Below are 21,394 nucleotides of genomic sequence, written 5' to 3'. Positions count from 1 at the left end.
ACAACCGAAAACAAGACAATCTCTTTGCTAGGGCAGACTCAAATGGTCCTTCTTCTTAGCACTTTGTAGTCTCGCACAAATGTGGGCCTGATGTGAGGAAAGAGCTGCAGCAGAGAAGAAAGAACATCAGAAGAACTTGCCTTTCCTGGATTGTCTTGTAAGACACTTTGTGAAACATTAACCATCCTGTGCTAGCTTAAGCCTTCAGTGCCATATGCAAAGCCGTAGGGTCTGTATGTGATTTTTGTGCTTGCCCTTCGAGAAGGATGGTTACCTGGGTTGGAGAAAGAGAGAGTAGGAAGTTGTTCACTGGGTAAAGAGTTTCTGGTTTGCAAGACAGAAAGGATTCTGTAGATAGCATGCACACCATTTTGAATATTCACTCTTTAAAAAGATCAGAAGATACGTATGTGTTTGTGTATACGCATAGTTTTTCACCACAGAAATCTAAAAGTCATTTTGCTCACATATCTGCATTTCAGAATACCCACAGTGGTGTCTCTAGTAGCTTGCTGAAATCAAACTCGTGTTTCTGCAAGTGAAGGAAAACCACATTCTAAGTTAAACTCTATTGGCTGGGATGGATAAAACAACGACCAGCTTCATATGACTCTCACCAACAAAGGAGTTTGTCAGGTAGGCATGAGAAGACGTTGGATTATATAGGGAACTATAATTAAGAACAGCAACTTGGAAATTAGGAGGCCAAGTCCTCCATTGACCCCATCTCACCTCCTCTATCTATGTTAGAACTGGAAACAGTTCATTATCCACAGTGTAGACAGGAGAAATCACTATAGGGAGAAACAGGTAGGAAGTTCATCTGGTTCCAAGATCCTCTAAAGTGTGGCTTTGAAGTTCTTTGTTTCCACCTCTGAGTCTTCTTGCCAAGCTACCATGCACTCAGCTAAACTCCTACAGCTAGAGGTCTCCCAAATGCTGCAGAAAGCATCTGAGAAGATGCCTCTCAAGCTCAGTGGTAGGGAGAATTGTATAGAATGGGATCACGTACATGTTTGAAACAGCTGTGCCCCTTTGGACGATGCAAGCTCTGGTCTGCTACTTCTGAGCAACGTTCTCAGACCCTGAATCATGAGGGAGAAAAAAAAACCCGGCTCTGTCTTTAGCAGAACTGTCCTTTGATCTTTTTGGTACTGTGGTTTAAAGATTAAAACATCTTGAGCCCAGGAGCTAGAGGAAGCTTTAGCCTCCCTTCTCTCCAAAGCTGATAGTGGCCTTCCATTTGAGTTGGTCCCAGGGATGCATACGTGCAACTTAAAAGGGACTTTGATGCCTGCTAAACATGCCCTGGACTTGGGAGCAAAAGAGAGTTGAGTCCTTAGAGAGCTAAAAAGAGAACTTTTGGTTCTCACCTCTTGAATATTCCATGGTCTGCCCTCTCCTGGATTCCAAATATATTCAACAGACCCATTTCTGTCCCCTGCATACTACTGAACACCTAGGAAACATCTACTGTGTCAGTTTTTATGTCTTGGTGTGCACCTTGCTGAAGAAGCATGGAGTGAATCCTAGGGACCCAAGGGTTGCAAACCCCAGATATGAAGAGCTACTCAAAAGCAAGAGTTACAGTTCTAGAGGATCTGGTACCAGTAGATGGAGTGGGAAGGAGGTAACTTCTGGACAATAAGCTCTGGTCTTTTCCCTTGTCAGTTCAGCAACAATGAATCTTCAACAACTGCAGGCCAGGGCTAACAAGAGCTGCATGGTTGCATGGTTGACATTGGCATTAGTCTTAGCACAATCCTGCAGCCAGGGAAAGTCTTTCTTTTTAGGGATTTGGTCTCTCTCTCTCTCTCTCTCTCTCTCTCTCTCTCTCTCTCTCTCTCTGTGTGTGTGTGTGTGTGTGTGTGTGTGTGTGTGTGTGCCCTGTTAGATTAAACAAAGAAGTCCTGTGTCAACTGGGAGACCACATGAGGCTTTCAAAATGATGCATTCAAACAGACTTTGCCTAAAATCCTGAATCATCACAGCTGAGCAAGCCACCTTTGCCTTCTGGAGCCACAGATGTGATGTGCTAGGATGTGCTTCTAAATACATGCACGCACATATATAACATACATTTAAATGTTAATGCATATGCCATGCATGGATGTACACATCAAATATAAACACAGTAAGACACATTCCACACATATTTGCACACACAAGTATAGATCCCTTAAAATACACACAAATAAAGACATCCTGATAAGCAAGTAGATAAGCACATATACCTCATACTAAAAGCATATAGCATACATATAAACACACATACCACATGTATACATCCATATAGAAGCATAGCACATTCACACATATCTCACTGGGGTAAAATTTAGGTGAACCACCACGTCCGGGGTGTCAAATAGCAGTGCCACTGTATCTGACTCAAGCACATACAAGGTCTTTTTAAATACTGGACTTCAAAACTTCTAAAGAAATCTGGTATTTGTGTAGGGGTCAAGGGAAATGGGCACATAGTCTGACAGAGATAAGAAGAGATGCTCTAAGAAGCGAGCCTCTGTGGCTGCAATCCCAGGCTCAGACTTCTGGAAGAGCCTGAAAGCATGGCCTGCGCTCCTGTTTTCAGTGTGTGTTTGGGTTGAGCTAAGGGTTTGATCTAAGTTGGCAGCAGACCTAGGAGTCAGATATGTGGTTCTAGGAGGGGTACTGAAAGGTATAAAGAGCATTGGCCATTACAAATCCACTTTATACCACACTAGCTTGGGTGAAGTGTATCAAGACTTTGTTTCTCGATACTGCAGAGTAAAAGCAGAAAGTCACGACTTATCATACTTAAGAGAATCTACCTTTCTACCTTTCATATTACCGATAAGGACATGGAAGCCAGGTTTTATACCATTTACCTAGGGCAGAGAATGGCTGAGGTGGCACCAGGTGTAGTTCTCACAATTGCCAGTGCATTTAGGAAGCTCTAAATGCCTGTGTCTATACATAGGTAAGACTAACTCTGACTATACATAGGGCTATATAATAAGAATCACTTTCTATCTACGGTTAATCACATAGCAATCTCAGGCATATCATTAATGTCCATTAAATATACTTGGGTTTTTTGTAAGTAAAGTATTGATGGGGGAACCATCATACAGTACGCAAAACACAGTGCAAAATAAAACACAAGGCATGACCAGGGCAGGAAGTCAACCAAGCAGTGGGCCACCCTGCAAGCCAACAGAGACAACCTTCAGAGATATTCTTATTCTTATTATTATTCTTATTCTTATCCAGAATGTACCTTGACAGAATTCAGGTGAAAGGTGAACCTAATTACCTGCTACATCCTAGCCTGTAATGTGTGGAAATGCCTGCCATGCCTTGCATTAAGACACAGAGGAACACATGTTCAATCTTGACCCTCCCTATATGTGTGCCCTGGGACCTTGAAAGACCAATGATACAACACAGACTGCCTTCTTTGAGAGACCTGATCATTATCCTGGAGTGTTACCAGGATCAGAGCAGAGAGGAAGTGGCCAACATGAACCAAGAGCCAAAGGGCCACATAGAAAATGCTTGAGAATCTGACTTGGGAAAGCAGGGGAAAGCAGAAGGCGGATGATCTAGACGTATAGCAACCTATTATTTGGTCCATAAAACGCATGATTCTCCAAATACTGAAAAGTTCTGCAGGCGTGATCTTAGGCAAAATGACTTCCTCAGAACCAGTTGTCTCTTTTATTCGAGGTCCATGTCAGGAAAGGACCGCACTGATTATATGTAGCCCTTTAGATACACACTCATAGCTTGTCACAAGGTTTTCTGTTTGTTTTTTATAATGTGTTCTCCATTCTTTCTCAGTCATTGTTAAGTCTATGAGGGCAGGATCACACTGGACATGCTCAGGGCTTTTGTTCCCAGCTAAATCAACATTTCTTGAAAGAAAAGTCAATCGATGACAGAAAAACAAAGTAAAAATACTGTAGAACTTTTTAAGCTTTAGCAGGATAGTTCAGAAAGCGCCCTAAGAATCCATTCCTTTGTTTTTGTTCAGCAAGTTTAGAGCATAAAGCACTTTGATAATATTCTTAAATATTTTTACCTCAAATCTAACAAGTAAGCTTTCCTCCCTCTGAAGAAATAGTTTCATGGTGATTTATGAGATTTCCAGCTGCTCCACAGAACAGGATTCTGTGGGGGTGGGAATGCTTGTTTTCTCAAACACTGTCATTAATCAGACCATGGGACAAGCACACAGTTAACATTAATTGCTGCCAAGAGACCACTGCTGCTTTGACTTGGGGACTCATAGTAGTCTTGTAATGTTGGGTCCCAGCTCAGGCATGATCTCTGTCTATTCACACCTGCACCCTCTCACTACACATACAGACCCATGAGTCATCTGGTGAACAAACATGTATCAAAGAAACAACAAATAGAAGGCCACACTCAGCGCAATGATGTGTCTCAAGGTGGAAATTAAATACAAGTTCAGAGGTATGATCATTAATAAAGTATCATTTATTCACTATTTACTCATTTGTCTAACATTTACCAGGTGTGTAGGATGTCAGGCTTTGTCCCATAGCTGAAAATACTGCAGAGAACAAAAGGAAAGAAGTATTCTCCCACACAAAACTAAATTCTAGACATTAGAAGGTCCCATGAGCAAAGAGCATTGGGTAATCACTAGAAATATTACAGTGTAAAGGGTTTACAAAGTGATGGAGGCAAAAGTATCTTGGGTAGTGATCAAGGAAGGCTTCTCTGACTGGGTGATTTTGAGAAGGCATGTGGATAGCCCTAAGAGTATATAGGCATCTACAGGAAGGGCTTTTGCAAGCAGAAAAAGCAGCCAGTGCAAGATGAACACTGGAGAGGCAAAGAAGAAGAGGAAAGTCATCTGCGAGGAGATAGAAGATGACTAGAATGCAGGAGGGACTGAAGCAGGGCCAGCAGCAGTCCTCCTAGGCAATCAATGGGGACAGCATTTGAACAGGACTAGAAGCATGCTAAGATGTTGATGGTGATACTAGCCCTGGATGACAATCTGTCCTATGGCCCACAGAAACCTGACAGCTATGCATAGTCTAGATTCAGAGGTCATTACTATTTTATAGGGTTGCCATGGTCAGCAGCTGAGCCACCAGGACCTTCTAGTTCATCTTCCAAGGTTCTTCCCGAGACACACACACACACACACACACACACACACACACACACACACACACACACCTGTTCCTCTGTGTTGGAAAATGCTCTTGAGGTCTCCTTTTCATACTTCTCTGCCTGGCCCAGGATTTCATTCACTGGGTATCTTAAATGTCTCATACTAGGTATAAGTAGAAGCTTGCAAGTACATACAGTTACTCATTTTTAATCTATCTGATCATCCAGACATCCAACTATCTCTCCAAAGGTTTACTATTTCTTGGCAAAACAAAAATCATAATGTCTCCGGGATTGTTCAGTTGGTAAAGTGCTTGTTCCAAGAGGAGAGATCTGAATCCCAGCTCCCAAACCCATGTAAAATAAGCCAGGGGTGGTGGTAATACATTTATAATTTCAACACTGGAGAGAAAGAGACAGGTAGATCAGTGGTTGGCTAGTCCAGTATATTCAGTGACTAAGTCAGACAACAAGTGACTTCATCTCAGAAAAGAAAGCTATATGACGTGTAAAGAATGGCACTCAAAGTCATCTGTTGGCTTTCGTGAGTACGTGTAGACATGTGCACCTACACACACACACACACACACACACACACACACACACACACACACACTAAAAAAATCTTAAGTTGGTGGGTGTTGTTTCTTGTCAGGCTCCAAATATCATGGACACTTTCTTCAAGAAAATGTGGGCTTTTTTCAGAGTTAAATCAGTTCCACACAAAGAAAAATGTGTATGTGTCACACCGGTTAAGTGCTTGTAAGTTCAATACTCTTTGGTTCTCTTACTAGACAAAGGTTCTGCTAGATCTTTGGAACATGTGTGGGAATTAGCAAATGCGATTCCTGACTCAGTGAGCTTACTGTATACAGAAGCAGACAGACTCATCACCTGATGGAGTCTGTGATAGGAACAAAGGGGCTGGCGTTGAGTCATTTGGTGTGAAAGCTTTTCTAGTGGATAAATAAAAGTAATCCAAAGAACCAGGCTTAGTCAGAGGAACTCTAAGTGCAAGGCTGGCAGACAAGCAGAAGCTTTTGGGTTTTGAGTAAGGAAAGTAAGTTCAACATAGCACAAGAGATGAACCCAGAAAGACAAACGGGGCACCACTGAGATGCACCTCCTAAAACATTTCCAAAAGCCGTTGTCCTAGACAGGTGGAGAGGCCTCTTTGGCGATGGGAAGATGATCTGATTCATGTTTTAGAAACTGGCTTGTAGTGAGAGAAGTCAAGACCAGAATGATCAGTTTGGAGGACAAGGACGTGTTTTAAATGAGAGCCAGAAGATGCTGAAGCACACTGTAAGGCTCTGGGGAAGGGGGTGCCTTGGAAACCTATTAGGTAGTAAAAATAATAGGACCAGGTAATAGTAGGGGTTGGCTGAGCAAGCATGTGGGCGCTACAAAGAAAACCACACTATTAGGTTTATTATACCACACTATAAGGCTATTAGACACAGTTTTCAAGCTAGAAACTATTTGAGTAATTTGGTTTGGTTGTTTTGTTGGTTGTTTAGGATGATGTGGTTTTCCAAGTAGGGTCACTGGTGGCCTCATGACTAAGCAGACTTGAGTACTATAGAAAGACCAGATTCTGTGTGAGAGCTAAACATAATTGTCAAACTGATTGTACCGGGAATAACTCTCGACAGTAAAGCACACTTCAAGGTGTGGCTATGAAGGCATTTTCAGAGATGGCGGAGGCTCTGCCCTAATGATTGATGTCCAGATAGATTCATGCTGTGATGTTGGAAGGTAGAGAAAGGAAGGGAGCAGGGCTTCATTGGAGGCATATGACCACCAGGGCTATGTCCGTGAGGGCTAGGGCTATGTCCGTGAGGGCTAGGGCTATGTCCGTGAGGGCTATCTCTTGTTCTGACTCCTTCCTGTGCTCCTTGATGTGCTTCCTGACTACATGGTGTGGGCTGCTCTGCTCCATCTTGCCTTCTCCTCCTCATTGACAATTCTGGAACAGAACCAAGTAAATCTTTATTCGTTTATATCAAGCACAACTGGCTGCAAATTTAAGAGGCACTGCTGCATTTCTATTCACAGTTAGGGAAGTGCCAAACTGGTCAGATCGCTAATCTTTCAGGTAGTATTTCTTCAGAATTGGGATGACTTACGCTTAAAAAGGACCATCCATCAGCCTAAGTGCTCTTTGTGACACTGACTAGGAGAGACTCCTTCCAACCCAGAATGTACCTCTGTGCTCCCGGCCTTTCCAAAACCAGCCCTTGAGTACAGTCCCAGTCTCTCTGACAATGCGTGTCCAGCATAGCTCATCTTGGAAGAACAATGAGTAGAGCAGCAGGGCTTCTATAGGAACTGTTTCCTTCATGGAGCCCAGAGACCTTGACAGCTGGGAGGATGGAGAAACAAGGCAATGGGCTGACCAGCACTGAGGGAACGTAAAGAGAGAATTATCACTGTGGGATCTAGTTAATGAAGAAAGCTTGTACTTCAGAAATCAATATGTCAGCAGTCTTGAGCAACTCTGGCAGAGCCTCTGGTTCTCTGAGTTCACATAGTCTTGGCTATGGGGCTTGTTATCCAAACAAAACCACCAGAGTACCATCTAATCTGCCTACTATGTGGGAAAATAAATAGTAATATTGTTATGAACTCATGAATTAAATATTTCTCAGTCTCCTCATTCCTTTTATTAGCAAATACCACCCCCCCAAGTATTTTCCCAAAACTCCTATTAATTCTTAAAGCAGATCACATGTATGGATCTATGTGCATCTACAGACTTAAAATAGCCAAGTGCATAAATAAAACTTACACTTACAGCAACTCTCCTTCATCTGCGATGCCTTAATAAAGCAAAACACAAGCTGCTATGGATCCATTCCTAATGGATGGATCCTCCAGAGACAGAGGAGGATTTCTCCTCAAGAAATCCATGACAAGAATCAGGGAGGGTGTGTGAAAAAATTGCTGTCATGCAAGGTAAACTAACTGTGCTGCCCAGTGAGACCACTTAGTCTCCACACAGAATCCAGAGGTAATTTAGAGTCTTGAGCTCGCTGCGGATCCATTCGCTCAGAACAAGATATAAACACTCGCAAGTTTAAGGCTTTTCTCTGATCTATCAAATTAGGTATGCACGGTAAATATCACAGTGAGCTATTGTTAATATCCACTAGTTATTACTTGTTAGTTAACACTTAATAGTGTCTGTACATATCATTTTGAAAAGACGGCACAAACACTTTCAAGTAACCACTCGACTTCAATGTCTTACAGTAAGGTGGGCTGGATATTCTGAAAAATCCTCCCCAGCATTAAGCATGTCACGACATTAAAAGATGAAAACAGGGGTAATTTCCAGATACAAAAATTAGAGAACAAGAAGAAATATCAGTTTACAAAAACTTTAGAGAGAGACACAAAAGATATAGTACTATGAACATCTTCTGTATCACCATGGCGAGGCACTGTCTCCAGACCAGCAACCAAGCCTCACTCTCTGTGTTGCCATGAAGGCATCTGCAGCCGTGACTAAGGCCCATAATCAGTTAAGGCTAAGCGAAGACGATGATCCTCCATAATCTAGTGCTCTGCTTCAATGAGATGAAGGGCCTTACAAATCGAGCTACAGCTTCTCTGAGGAGACGTTCTACATGTGGCCAGCTGCTTCAGCTGAGCACAGCAGTCCCACCCTGCCCTTTCTGCTGGCTTGTGCATAGACTGGCCCTTTACAAGACTCATGCCTAATGTTGATCAAGTCATTTCTTCTCAACAAATAACTCAAGACACATTTCCTGATGGCTTTGTTTCTCTGGTTAAATCCTGACTGACGCATGGCGTTAGCAGTAAAGCTGGGATGTCTACTGCCCCATACTTCTCTGGAGAAATGAGACATGTTTAAGCCCACATAGTAAGTCGGATTAGAGACTGTGAAAAATGAACATGAAAAGACATAAATATGTGTCCGACTGGGTAATGGTTCTTAGGACATGGAAGAAAATGACCAAGATGCCCCAGTACTGCAGTTGTTAACCTCCCTAATGCTGTAACCTAATGGTTCCTCATGTTGTGGTGACCCCAAACCATAAAGTTATTTTTGTTGCTACTTCATAACTGTAAATTTGCCAGTTATGAATCATAATGCAAATATTTGTGTTTTCCAGTAGTTTTTGGGATTATGACCCATAGATTGAGAACCAAGGTAAATATATATATGTATATATATTATATAATATATTTATATTTTTTGTTTGTATATATTTGTACAAATATATAGCTGTGTATATATGTATATATGTGTTTGTAACTACAACACAAAGCACTTCCTATCCAGCAGACTGACACAATCCAAAAGAGAGAGTATCATGAATTTGACAAGATACAGGACACAAGACCATCTTACTATTGTTCTTAAACATCAACTCTAGAATGCATCATTGGGTGGAATCTTAGCTCTAGATGTTCTGTGTGTATTGATTTCATCCCACTCAGTAAGAGAATAAACTCATGGACCATCTACACAGGTGGTGTGAAATCCCTATCAACCTACACTAGGACGTATGAACAAGAGTGGTCTATGCAACATAATACACACACACACACACACACACACACACACACACACACACACACACACAACCTGCAAGCAGTTTGGAAACACTCAAGACTGGATCGAGTGTGGAAGGCTTACAAAATGGAGTACCCTGCTACAGAAAAAAAAAAGATTGATGGCTCACTGTTCTGGCACAAGTATCATGTAGAGTTACAAAAACCTAATATGTGTCCTTATATTACACATCTCTTTTAGGTTATGAAGGTAAGGCCAGGACTGTATCCCTCTTTACTTGAACCCTTTATCCAAGCTTCCAGCTTTATACCAGGAGCTGTAAACTATTCACAACTGTATCCACAGAGCCCAGGAAAACATCTGGCATAAAGGAGATACCCAGCAGACACTTGTGGGATAATTGCCTGCATTTGAAAACAAGCTTGCATGCCAAGAAGAAACTTAGGTGAAGCCCTAATGAGCGAAACTGAACTCTGGTTTATCTGTCAGGAAGAGTTCCTACCACATACAACCCTGTAGCTATTGTCATCTGCTTAATAACAGCTCCTCCAGCTTCACAGACATTTCCTCCCATCAGCCACTTGCACCTTGGTGTAAGCGCATCTCACCAGTAATGCGAAGACAAAGGAGTTCATCTTTACTGATTGAAGGAAGGCAGAAAGCTTGCATATTTCCCACTATTTAGCATAGATTCCAGAAAGCTGAGCTTGGAGAAAATATGAAATACAGTAGGACTCAGCAAGAACTCAGAAAAGTCAGACAACTCCAGCACAAGAGATTGAGGAAGCAGTTACCATGATCAAATCAAAACCAGGCTACCTTCACATTAAAATCCTGACAGGGACTGCGAAAACCCCACAACTTTCTATGTGGGAAATTTAAAAAAAACAAAGGGTCAGACTTCAAGGTAGAAGAGTCCATCCATATTTCTGTAGAAGCACATTAGACTCAGAAGGCAACCATTCAGCCTTGTGGCTTCAGTCAACCTAAGCATAAAATGTATTTTAATGTCAGCCGAGGACACCACTACCCACAGTTAACTCCATCATCTCCGTAGGACAGCATGAGATAAGAAGACTATTGTTGTCAAGTCCAGCAAATACCAAGTGCATTTCACTCTATCAAGATTATAAGAGTCCTACTGTCTATATAGTGTGAGGCTGTGTATGAGCTCACTAGGTATTCCTGAATCACTTTAACTATCATTTAAACAGTACTGTTTCAGGAAATGTTAAGACAACAATTACATCTTCAATAGCTAGAAAAGACTCATTTACTTTCTCCTTTCTATTAGTGCTACCTGGAGCATAAACTGATACATTCTGGTTTCTTCTTGACCCCAAATGCTGTCTATATCAGTTTCACTTCAACAGTTTACTATCTTAGTTTACACCTAACACACTTGGTGGAAAGAGTCTGCATGTTCCCTAATAAGGCTTGCAGGAATGGCTGGTGAAGCAAGATTCATACTGAAAGAAAGCTTAAAGTTAAGTACCGACAGAGCCCAAAGCCTGGAGAATAAGAAAACTGTGGCTTATGAACCTGGCTGTGCTCTGATATTAACCAGTTTGTTGCTTTTGGAAACCATCCCCCTTCTCTGAGCCACAGCTGCTGCCCCTTGGAAGAGGCTTTGGTGGGCACTGTCAAAGTCCCTGTGACACAGCTGATGGATCCTGACACTCTGAGAAACCCTAAAGCAGAAAAAATGTGTCCTTTCCAGACTTAGAATATCCTTAGAGACGTTCACAGTAGGAAGATAAGATCATTCTAAGAAGGGAGTTATTGAGGGAGGACTTACAAGTGCAGTGTCTTGGGGTTTCCTAGAAACACTATGTGAAGTAATTTGACAAGTTTCATAATTGTATTATTGTCTGTGAGATAATAGTGACTATGATGTTTGTAAATCTCACTCTATCCTATCTTTCCTTCTGCCTGCATAACCAAACATTTGCTATAATCAGTTCATTGTTTAAAAGATTCATTTTATTATATATATGTATATGTGTTATGTATGAAAGTACGTATGTATGTATGTATGTATATTACATGTAGAAGCCAGAATAGGGTACAATGTCCCCTGGCACTGGAGTTATGAACAGTTTTAAGCTACCATGTGAGTGCTGGGGGCTGAACTTGGGTACTCTCCAATAGCAGCAAGTACCTTTACCTACTAAGCCATCCCTCCAGTCTCTCATTTGTAGTTAGCCCACTTCTCAACAGGGAGTTCATGTGTTCAAGGTGGGTAGGAGAGGTACAGTTTTGACTCATTCACTAAGCAACTGTCCAGACAAATTCACCTATTGCACTAGTTACGAACCATCTAAATTTACCTATTGCCCTACTAATTATCTTACTCATTCTGATAACCTAGACCTTAGATTCGATTTTAAAGCTATAAATCCATGCATGCAATACATTCTCCTTTACCTAAAACATAATAAGAGTGTGGTAATTACCCTGTGATTGGGTTTGTGGCAAACAGCATCCTAAATTTTGCATCGAGATTATATGGATTGACACTCTCAGCAATCCAATCAGCCACATGATTGGTGTATTCCTTTCTTGTCATGCTTGCTACAAGGTTTATACAGTAAATTATGTAATGTGGAACCCAGCTGCAATCACTTACTAGGGTTAAGGAATTGAAGCAGCCATTTGATTTTATGCACATAAAACATTCCATATTTAGCAGTTGCCCATTGCTTACATGCACTACTGCGACTATAGAAAGAAGTCCCAGGAATGTTTCTATGAAGCATGCACACGTTCCCCTTATCCTTCTACACTGTGTGAGGCATGCACATGTTCCTCTCGTCTTTCTGTGCACTGACAACAAAGGTGCAGTCCTTGGTTGCTCTGTCCAAGAACCACTGCTTTGACCTTATCATTCATTTCCCCCTTTGAGGCTCCCACATATTTAAGAAAAAAAAATACTAGACTTTTTTGTTCCTTTTTTCTTTATGCATTGTTAGTTTTCCCTCTGAAGAAACAGACCATATAGTATTTGAGAAACTGTTCCAATTTCAGGTAGCCCTTACACATAGTTTTTATTTTCGACACATGAAAGAAAACATGATGTTGCAGGAAATTACTGGGGTTAGTTTATCTGTGAAAGACATTTTTATTTTTCTATATTTTGAAAATAGGAAGGATAAATGCTCATGCTCAGAACAGGGGGCATGCGGCAGGAGGGCAGAGCACAGCAGGAAGGGAGCAGAGGGACATGAGCAGAGAGCATTGAGGGGAGTGGATTGGGCAGGATGACAAGGGACAGGGGAACATTGTCCCAGGAGGGCAAGAAGGGCAAACAAACAGAGGGAGTAGACATGGCTCAGTCAACATCAGACACAATACAGTGTAGCGAGAGGCATCACTGTCTTTATCATCTAATAACTAATAATGTGTTGATAAGCATTTTGGTCTTTCTTCACACATCAATATCAAACATTTGTATCTGTCTTCCATACACAGGCCTGATGACCTGCCAGCTATTTCTTAATAGTTTACACTAACACTAATGGAATATCATATTGTCAATGTTTAAAGGCATCGCTTTTTTAAGTTGTTTATTTCTGGGATATTCTGGAGAGGATTTTTTCTTAGTTTCTTTAACGCAGGATAGAGCTGGAAATCTATTCCTTGGACAGACTTTGAATTCATGATTATCATGCATACAGTCATACCTATCAGGCCTGGTTAAAGAGGTCATGCTTACAAATAAAGTAAAACCAGAAAGCTCCTTATCTAGGAAGATGCTGAAGTCACAGTACCCTTTAATCCGCAGGTGGGCTCCTTTGTCTCTGGAACTCTGTAGCTCTGCCTCCTGTATATGACATGAGGCTGGTAACCTTCCTCGGTCAGTGGATGCTTTTTAACAGGCTCAATGAAAAAGTCTCCATGTGGTAGATGGAAAAATCCAGTCTGTAAATATATTCAATGAGAAGGTTTATGTGAATCGAGTCTGCAAAGGAAAGTACTAAAGTGAAACATTATACAGTCCTTGGTAATCTCTGGAAATTCCAGAAACGGCACTCTCAAACTCTGCCATTGAGTGTTAGAAAACGGATGCTCATGGATGTCTTTATAATCATAAGTATTAAATGATCGGTCACAGATGACTTTGAGATGCTAATAAATATGTCCACATATTTACACAGACCCAAAATGTCACACACAGTTGTTCAGGTTCCTGGTTCCTCCTTAGCACCACTGCTGGGCATTTTCAGGTTGCAAGTAGAGGCATTGGTTCTGCTTGTCCCCATGGAGTCCCTGCCTATGCCCTCAACCCATTGATAACAGAACATTTGTCTGCATGGGCTAATAGATCATACAATCACCCAGTTGCTTTCCTGAGTGTGTTTAATGCCTCATTCAGGAAACAAAGAAACACAAGATTGTCTCATCCATTGGATAGTTTATCACTTTACAAAGAGAGCATTCTTATTCCCACTTATGGGGATCAGTTGTATATCTGAAAATGCTGGTCCATGAGAAATTCAATCCAAGGGGTTGATCTGGAAGTATATTTCTTTCTAGTCTCTTGTTCCCTAAGGAAAACTTCCTAGTATCCATTTGAGGTGCTTAGCAAAGTCCTAGCCAGACGGGCACAGTGATGCTTGTCAGTTTTACTTAGCACTCTGAAGGCATACACAGAAGACTTTGATGTTATCTGGGCTTTAAAAGAAACACTCAAGGTTCCAATCCCATCCTACATGAGACAAAGTCTTCACTCCAGGTGACCCGTTTGGAGTTTTCTGTCAAGCCACCTATTCAAGAACACCAGACTCTAGAATGAAATGGGGTCAAGCCCAAGTGGTTCCTCACTTCCGATCTTGAGTAAATGACTTGCTCAGCTTCTCAGATCTCATCTGAAGCACAGGGATAATTACAGGTTATTGTGAATGGCAGATGAGTTCATCTATATGGGAGTTTTAGAGAAGGTGGAGTTCAGAGTGCTGCCTAGCATTAGGCTCTTTCCAGACTTCTGTGTCATTTCACAGAATTCACAGAATCAAAATGGCTGGTCATTAAATATTAGCTCTCTAATATAAACCTGGGCACTGGGACTTGAAGGAGACCTGGAAAGAGTTCCAGGTTCCTCTTTCCATATACCTCAGCCTAATGCTACTCAGTTCTACAGCCAAGACTAGCTGACCTGTCAAGGCAGACAGGAAGCATGGGAGGCTCTTCTCAATTTGGGTGTCCTTCTAAATACCTGCGATGACTATTCTTGGTTGTCAACTTGACTACGTCTGCAATGAACTACAATCCAGAATTTATAAAGCTCTTGTGAAAAGGGAAAGAAAAATCTTTCGTCCAGGTGTGGTTGTTCACACCTTTAATCTCAGCACTCAGGAGAGAGAAACATGTAGATCTTTGAGTTCAAGGTCAGGCTATAGAGCAAGGACAGCCAAGCTTAGGCAGTGAAGGAAAACATTGAAAATTGAAAGCTGGTGATAATGAAATAGAAACAGGGGGCCATGGTCCAGCCCTAGCAAGCAGGAGAATTTGCAGGACCATGTGGCTCAAGCTTTAGAGCCAAGAGTAGAAGGGGTTACTAGGACAATTGATGCTGGTTAGCTGAAGCTAAGAAATTAGTGGTGATTAAGAAGATAACCATTGTGGGTTGGAGAAGTGGCTCAGTGGTTAAGAGCACTAGACTGCTCTTCTAATGGTCCTAAGTTCAATTCCCAGCAGCCACATGGTGGCTCCCAACCATCTGTAATGGGATCTGATGCCCTCTTCTGCTGTGTCTGAAGGCAGCAACAGTATACTAATAGAAAGAGTAAATAAAATTAAAAAAAAAGATAACCATTGACCTAAGAACTGAGTCCCCAGTAGAGGAGTTAGAGAAAGAACTGAAGTAGCTGAGAGGGTTTGCAACCCCATATGAAGAACAACAATATCAACCAACCAACCCCCCCAGAGGTCCCAGGGACTAAACTACCACCCCAAGAGTACACTGGGATGGATCTATGGCTACAGTTGCATATGTAGCAGAAGATGGCCTTTTCAGGCATCACTGGGAGAAGACGACTTTGGTCCTATCAAGGCTCGATGCCCCAGTTTAGGGGAATGTCAGGGCGGGGAGATGGGAGGGAGTGGGGAACACCCTTATAGAAGAAGGAGAAGGGGAGATGGGATAGCAGGTTTCTGGAGGGGAAACCTAGAAAGAGGATAACATTTGAAATGTAAATAAAAAATCCAATAAAAATACTAAGTATGGTAAAAAAAGAAAAGAAACCTAGAACAAGAAGAAGAAAAAGAAGGAGGAAGAGAAGGAGAGGAGGAGGAAGAAGAGGAGGAAGAGGAGGAGGAAGAGGAGGAGGAGGAGAAGGAGGAGGAGGAGAAGGAAGAGGAGGAGGAGGAAGAAGAAGAAGAAGAAGAAGAAGAAGAAGAAGAAGAAGAAGAAGAAGAAGAAGAAGAAGAAGAAGAAGAAGAAGAAGAAGGAGAAGAAGGCATCATTACTAAGGTGAAATCTTCTGGAAAATGTTTTCCGAGAGCACGAAGAAGCTGTGTTCTAGAGGTGGCCAAGGTTGTACCTTGTGCTAGTAGATGAACTAGGTGATGCCTAACAGTCAGCCAAGTGGTACTGGTTTTGAAGGCATGTATGTGTCATGGAGAGCAGCTGCAGCCTGGCTCTGTGAGAAGACATGGAAGGCCATTGGTCAAGGTTCAGCCTCAGTTGTAGTTGATGGCTGAGGACTGAAGGGGTCATGTGAAGAAATTAAGGCTTGACACCATAAAGAGAGCCTAGGAGAAGCTATTAGTGAAGCCTAGTTGCAGTGGAAGATCTCAGTGTATTGGAGATGCCAGTACCATGGAATGATCACCAGGAACAGCAGCAGCACCGGAGTGGATCAACCTGAACTTAGAGTGCTACAGAGGGCAGAGATCAAGAAGTGACCCAAGCCCTTTGGAGGAGCACAGAGGACCATGTGTGGATCCCAGATATTAGAACAAGAAGCCGTGAAGGTAAAGTGCCTTGGAGACCCCAAGATGTAGAGATGCCAGAGTCATGGGATACCTGTCAAGGAAAGCTGCTACCGAGAAGGGGAATGTGGTAGTTTGGATATACTTGGCCCATGAGAAATAGCATTATTAGGAAATATGGCCTTATTGAAGGAGGCATAGCCTTGTGAGAGGAAGTATTCACTGCGGGGTGGGTTTTGAGGTTTCCTCCTATGCTCAAGCTTCATCCAATGTGGAAGAGAAGATGCCTTCTGGATGCCTTCAGAAGAGAGTCTCTGCTGGCTGCCTTTGAATCAACTCTTGGTTCCTCCAGCACCATATCTGCCTGCATACTATCATGTTTTCCTCCATGATAATAATGGACTGAACATCTGAAACTCTAAGCCAGCCCCAGTTAAATGTTTTCTTTTATAAGAGTTGCCTTGGTCAAAGAACATAGTCAATAAGACAAATCAGCATCCTACAGATTGAAGAAAAAATCTTCACCAACCCGCTATCTGATAGAGGGCATATATATATATGAACTCAAGAAGATTACCACCAAAAAACACCCAAACAAAACAAATAAAAAAAATGGGATATAGAACTAAACCAATTCACAAAAGAGGAATCTTGGGTGATTGAGAAGCACCTAAAGAAATGTTCAGAGTCCTTAGTGATCAGAAAAATGCAAATCAAAACTACCTTGAGATTCCACCTTACATCAGTCAGAATGGCTAAGATCAAAACCTCAGGTAACAACATATGTTGGTGAGGATGTGGAGAAAGAGGAACACTCCTCCATTACTGGTGGAATTGCAAACTGATATGACCAATCTGGAAATCAATTTGAAGGTTCCTCAGAAAATTGGAAATAGACTTACCCAAAGATCCAGAAGTATCATTCTTGGGACTCTATCCCCAAAGATGTTCCATCATGCCACTGGGACACATGTTCCACTATGTTCATAGCAGCCTTATTTGTGATAGCCAGAAGCTGAAAACAACCCAGATGTCCCATGACAGAAGAATGGATACTTAAAATGTGGTTCATTTACACAATGGAATACTACTCAGCTATTAAGAACGAGGACATCCTGAGTTTTGCAGGCAAATGGATGAAACTAGAAAATCCTGAGTGAGGTAACTCAGACCCAAAAGGATATGTACAGTATGTTCTCACTATTAAGTGGATATTAGCCAAAAATATATAAAAAAAAAAAGTACAGCATACCCAAGATACAGTCCACAGAATTCAAAAAGGTCAACAAGCTTAAGGGCCCAAGTGAGGACGACTCAGTTCCACCTGAGAGGGAAAAGAAAGCAACCACAAGGGGGAAGGAAGGAAGTACAGGGGAGGGAAAGGGAATGGGGTTTGGGGAGAGGGGAACATGATCTGGTATGGAAAAGGACTGAAGCCCTGAGGGCCAGCAGAAAGAATGGAAACAGGCAACCTCAGGAGGAAGGAGGTTAGGAAGACCCTCTAGAATGTACCAGAGACCTGGGGAGTGAGAGACTCTCAGGACTCAAAGAGGGGAGACCCTAGATGAATGTCCCTAGAGTGGGGAGAGGGAACTTATTGAATCCACCTCCAGCAGAAAGACAGGGCATCAAGTGAGGGATGGGGTTGCTAAGCTCTGAGCCATAATTCTTCCTGCCTGAAAGAAACGCAGGGAAGGAAATGGAAAAGAGTCTGAGGAGAAGAAAGTCCAGCAACAGGCCCAAAGTGGGTTCCAGTTCTAGGGGAGGCCCCAAGACCTTGACACCATTACTGAAGCTATGCGGCATTCACAAAAAGGGACCTACTATGACTGATCTCCGAAAGACCCAACAAGCAGCTGAAAGAGTCAGATGCAGATATGTGCACCCAAACAACAAACAGAAGCTGCTGACCCCTCTGGTTGAATTAGGGAAAAGCTGGAGGAAGCTAAGGAGGAGCACAACCCTGTAGCAGGACCAGCAGTCTCAGTTAACCTGGACCTCTGAGATCTCTTGGACACTGGATCACCAATCAGGTAGCATACACTAGCTGAGATGAGGCCTCCAACCCATATATAGCAGAGAACTCCCAGGTCTGGGTTCAGTCAGAGAAGATGCACCTAATCCTCAAGAGACTGGAGGCCCCAGGAAGTTTAAAGGTCTGGTGGGGTAGGTGGGGTGGGGACATCCTTATGGAGACAGGGGGTTGGGGGGAGAGTGCAGGGTGGGGGAGGTATGGGATGCGGAACCCTTGGGGGATGGACGAGGAGGGGAATAAAATCTGGAGTGTATAAACAAACAAACAAACAAATATAAAAAAGAGTTGCCTTGGCCATGAAACCCTAAGACTGTACCTATTTGTCTTCTGCCACCTATCAGTGTAGACAGTAATGTAGCTGTACCTTAACATTGTCATTTGGGCTTCTTAATTTGATTACTAACTGCAGAATATCTTAATACGAAGAATAAAAGAAAGATAAAAAGTTTTTACTCTGACTTGTGAAAAATAGCTATGTGACCTTCAACAGGCCCTTGAGCCACATTGCCCTTCCTCGCCAGCAAGAGGCAGCAATGTTGACTACTTAATAGGCCATTGGAGAATCTAGCAAGAGAACGCGTGTGGAAGTAGCCTACAAGGTATTTTACTTTTAACCTCAGATTTGTTTTTACTCTGACATTTCCTAGGGGATGTGGCACTTTTTTCTCTGCAGCTTTGTTTGAGAAGAACTTCTCTGACAGTAAGGACTGATGAGACCCAGAGAACAGAACCAAGTAATTGTAATAAAATAGTGGAAACAGACTCCATGCATTACGGAGATTTGGTTCTATTTCTGCTGTAAGTCAGAGACCAACAAGAGAGAGGAAAGCCTGCCTGCTGTTAATGAGGCTCATTTGTGCCATAGAAACCAAGCAAAAGGCCAGGGCTCCTCAGAGAGCCTGGGCCCTGTGGTCATTTGTGCAGTTATCAACCTAAATATTAATGTCCCTCAAGGAAACGATTACAAAATCACCAAGAAGGGCTAATCGGGGACTCTTCAGATTCAGATTTTGGGCTCAACTGGTGGAGAAGAAACAAGAAGAACTCCACTGGAGAGCCTGCATATTTCGTGAGCAAGATGGACAGAGGAGCCTGAAAGTCACAGGTTTTCCTAAAAGCTTCCTTACAGCTGCGCTCCTCCACAGGGTCATCCCTATAAGCACGCACATAGAAATCTATCTCAATAGTTCACAGAAGCTGGAAGGAGACGCCAGAGAGCAATAGTGGAGGGCAAGGAAAGAACCTATGAGAGCACAGGTAGGGCAGCTTGCTGCAAGAGCCCCTGGGATCACGGGGAAGGGAATACACAGGAGAGAAAACAGCATGAAAGTGATATGAGGAAGAGTGTAGGTGTGTTTTCAGATTAAGCTATGTACCTTTCTTTTCCAAAGCATAAACACAGATTTGTGCACATACGGTGCCAGGTGGCAGTGGCCCAGTGGTCTGTGCATTGAGCTCTTCTTAGTAAAAGCCAGATCAGGATGGACGAAATCACACACAGTTTGCTTCCCATGGGAGAGCTGACAGCACACTTAGCCTGAAGCAAGCTATACTGGAAAATCATCTTTCCATTTTCAGCTCTCACTTGGAATTAAACAAAACCACCTTCATCCCAGTCTTCCCTTCAGCCCACTCCCTTCTCTTACCTTTCAAGAAGATTGGGGGGAAGAATTGGCAGAAGGCTCTCACTAGTTAGAGAAACTCACACAGAATGAGGCTCAGGTTGAAGCATACAGCAGATTCATTCTCCCTTCCACATCCTCTGCAATCTTTTCTTCTTCCTTCCATATCTGCCAAGCTCAGGACACTGCTAACTCACTTTTGGAAATAAACTCACCTACCTGTTTTGACTAACTTAGAAATATCTATGAATGCTTCCAAACACCACTACCCTTTCAAGGTAATTTTAAATGGGGTTTAAATATTTGTATAGCCTTACAAGCATGTAAAAGTATGCACAAACCATAGCTGGAAAGGTCCTATGTATGTTTCATACAGGGAACCCTCACCTGGAGGAAAAGAAAGTTACCAATCAGCCAAGAAGTTCCCTGTTCCACTTTGTAATCAATAACATCCCCCAAAGGACTCTGTTATCCTGCTCTCTAACACTAATAAATTAATTCTCAGTCTACACTTACTTTCAAATCACAGTTCAGATTCAGACCTTGGGGAAATATGACGGAGGCATCGTAATGGACCTTATATCCTACAACCTAGATTCACATTACGGAATCTAATTCTCTCCACAGACCTGGAAATGGCTTTTTTTTTCTGATCTTTGTCCTCCACAGAAAGCCCTTCCCAAACATCTAAGACAAGGCAGGGGCTAGAAGACACCATGCTGACTGGTAGGCAATTTGTGCTGATGGACACACAATGGAATAACTGCAAAAGTCTCAGAGGAACAGAATTAATGCAAGCCTCTTATTCCTTGCTTTAGAGTCCTGAAGTAGGAGCATCTCTCTAATTAACCTTGGGCACAGGCTAGAGGGGAATTTAAGGCATGTCCCAGGACCAAGCAAGCCAAGTTCCCAAGATTGACATCTTCAGTTAGTTTCCAAGTTTCCAGGTCTACCAAGTCATGGCCTTCTTTTGTTCCTAGTAGAAATACATTCTGTATCACTTTGGGTTTCTTTTTCCAGTCAAAGAGCCAGACTTTGGGAACAAGTAGGTCTGAGTTCACCATTCAATTCCAGCAGGAACAAGTAATAGGTCTTTTTACAAGTAATCTGGTCCTCTGAGTCTCAGTG

At 42.4% G+C, this 21,394-nt stretch overlaps 1 protein-coding gene across 2 annotated transcripts in view; it reads right to left on the bottom strand.

The window, feature by feature from the left end:
• Adamts12 (ADAM metallopeptidase with thrombospondin type 1 motif, 12) overlaps positions 1-21,394 on the bottom strand; it is a 294,742-nt gene that overhangs the window by 190,556 nt on the left and 82,792 nt on the right. For both annotated transcript variants that reach the window (XM_039101948.2, NM_001106420.4), the window contains exon 3: positions 13,447-13,597. In XM_039101948.2, coding sequence (XP_038957876.1) covers positions 13,447-13,597 — 151 coding nt within the window. The remainder of the gene's footprint in view (positions 1-13,446; positions 13,598-21,394) is intronic.

The sequence above is a fragment of the Rattus norvegicus genome, chromosome 2 (genome assembly GCF_036323735.1).
Source record: "Rattus norvegicus strain BN/NHsdMcwi chromosome 2, GRCr8, whole genome shotgun sequence".
NCBI lineage: Eukaryota > Metazoa > Chordata > Mammalia > Rodentia > Muridae > Rattus > Rattus norvegicus.
This window is presented reverse-complemented; position numbering and strand designations above follow the sequence as displayed.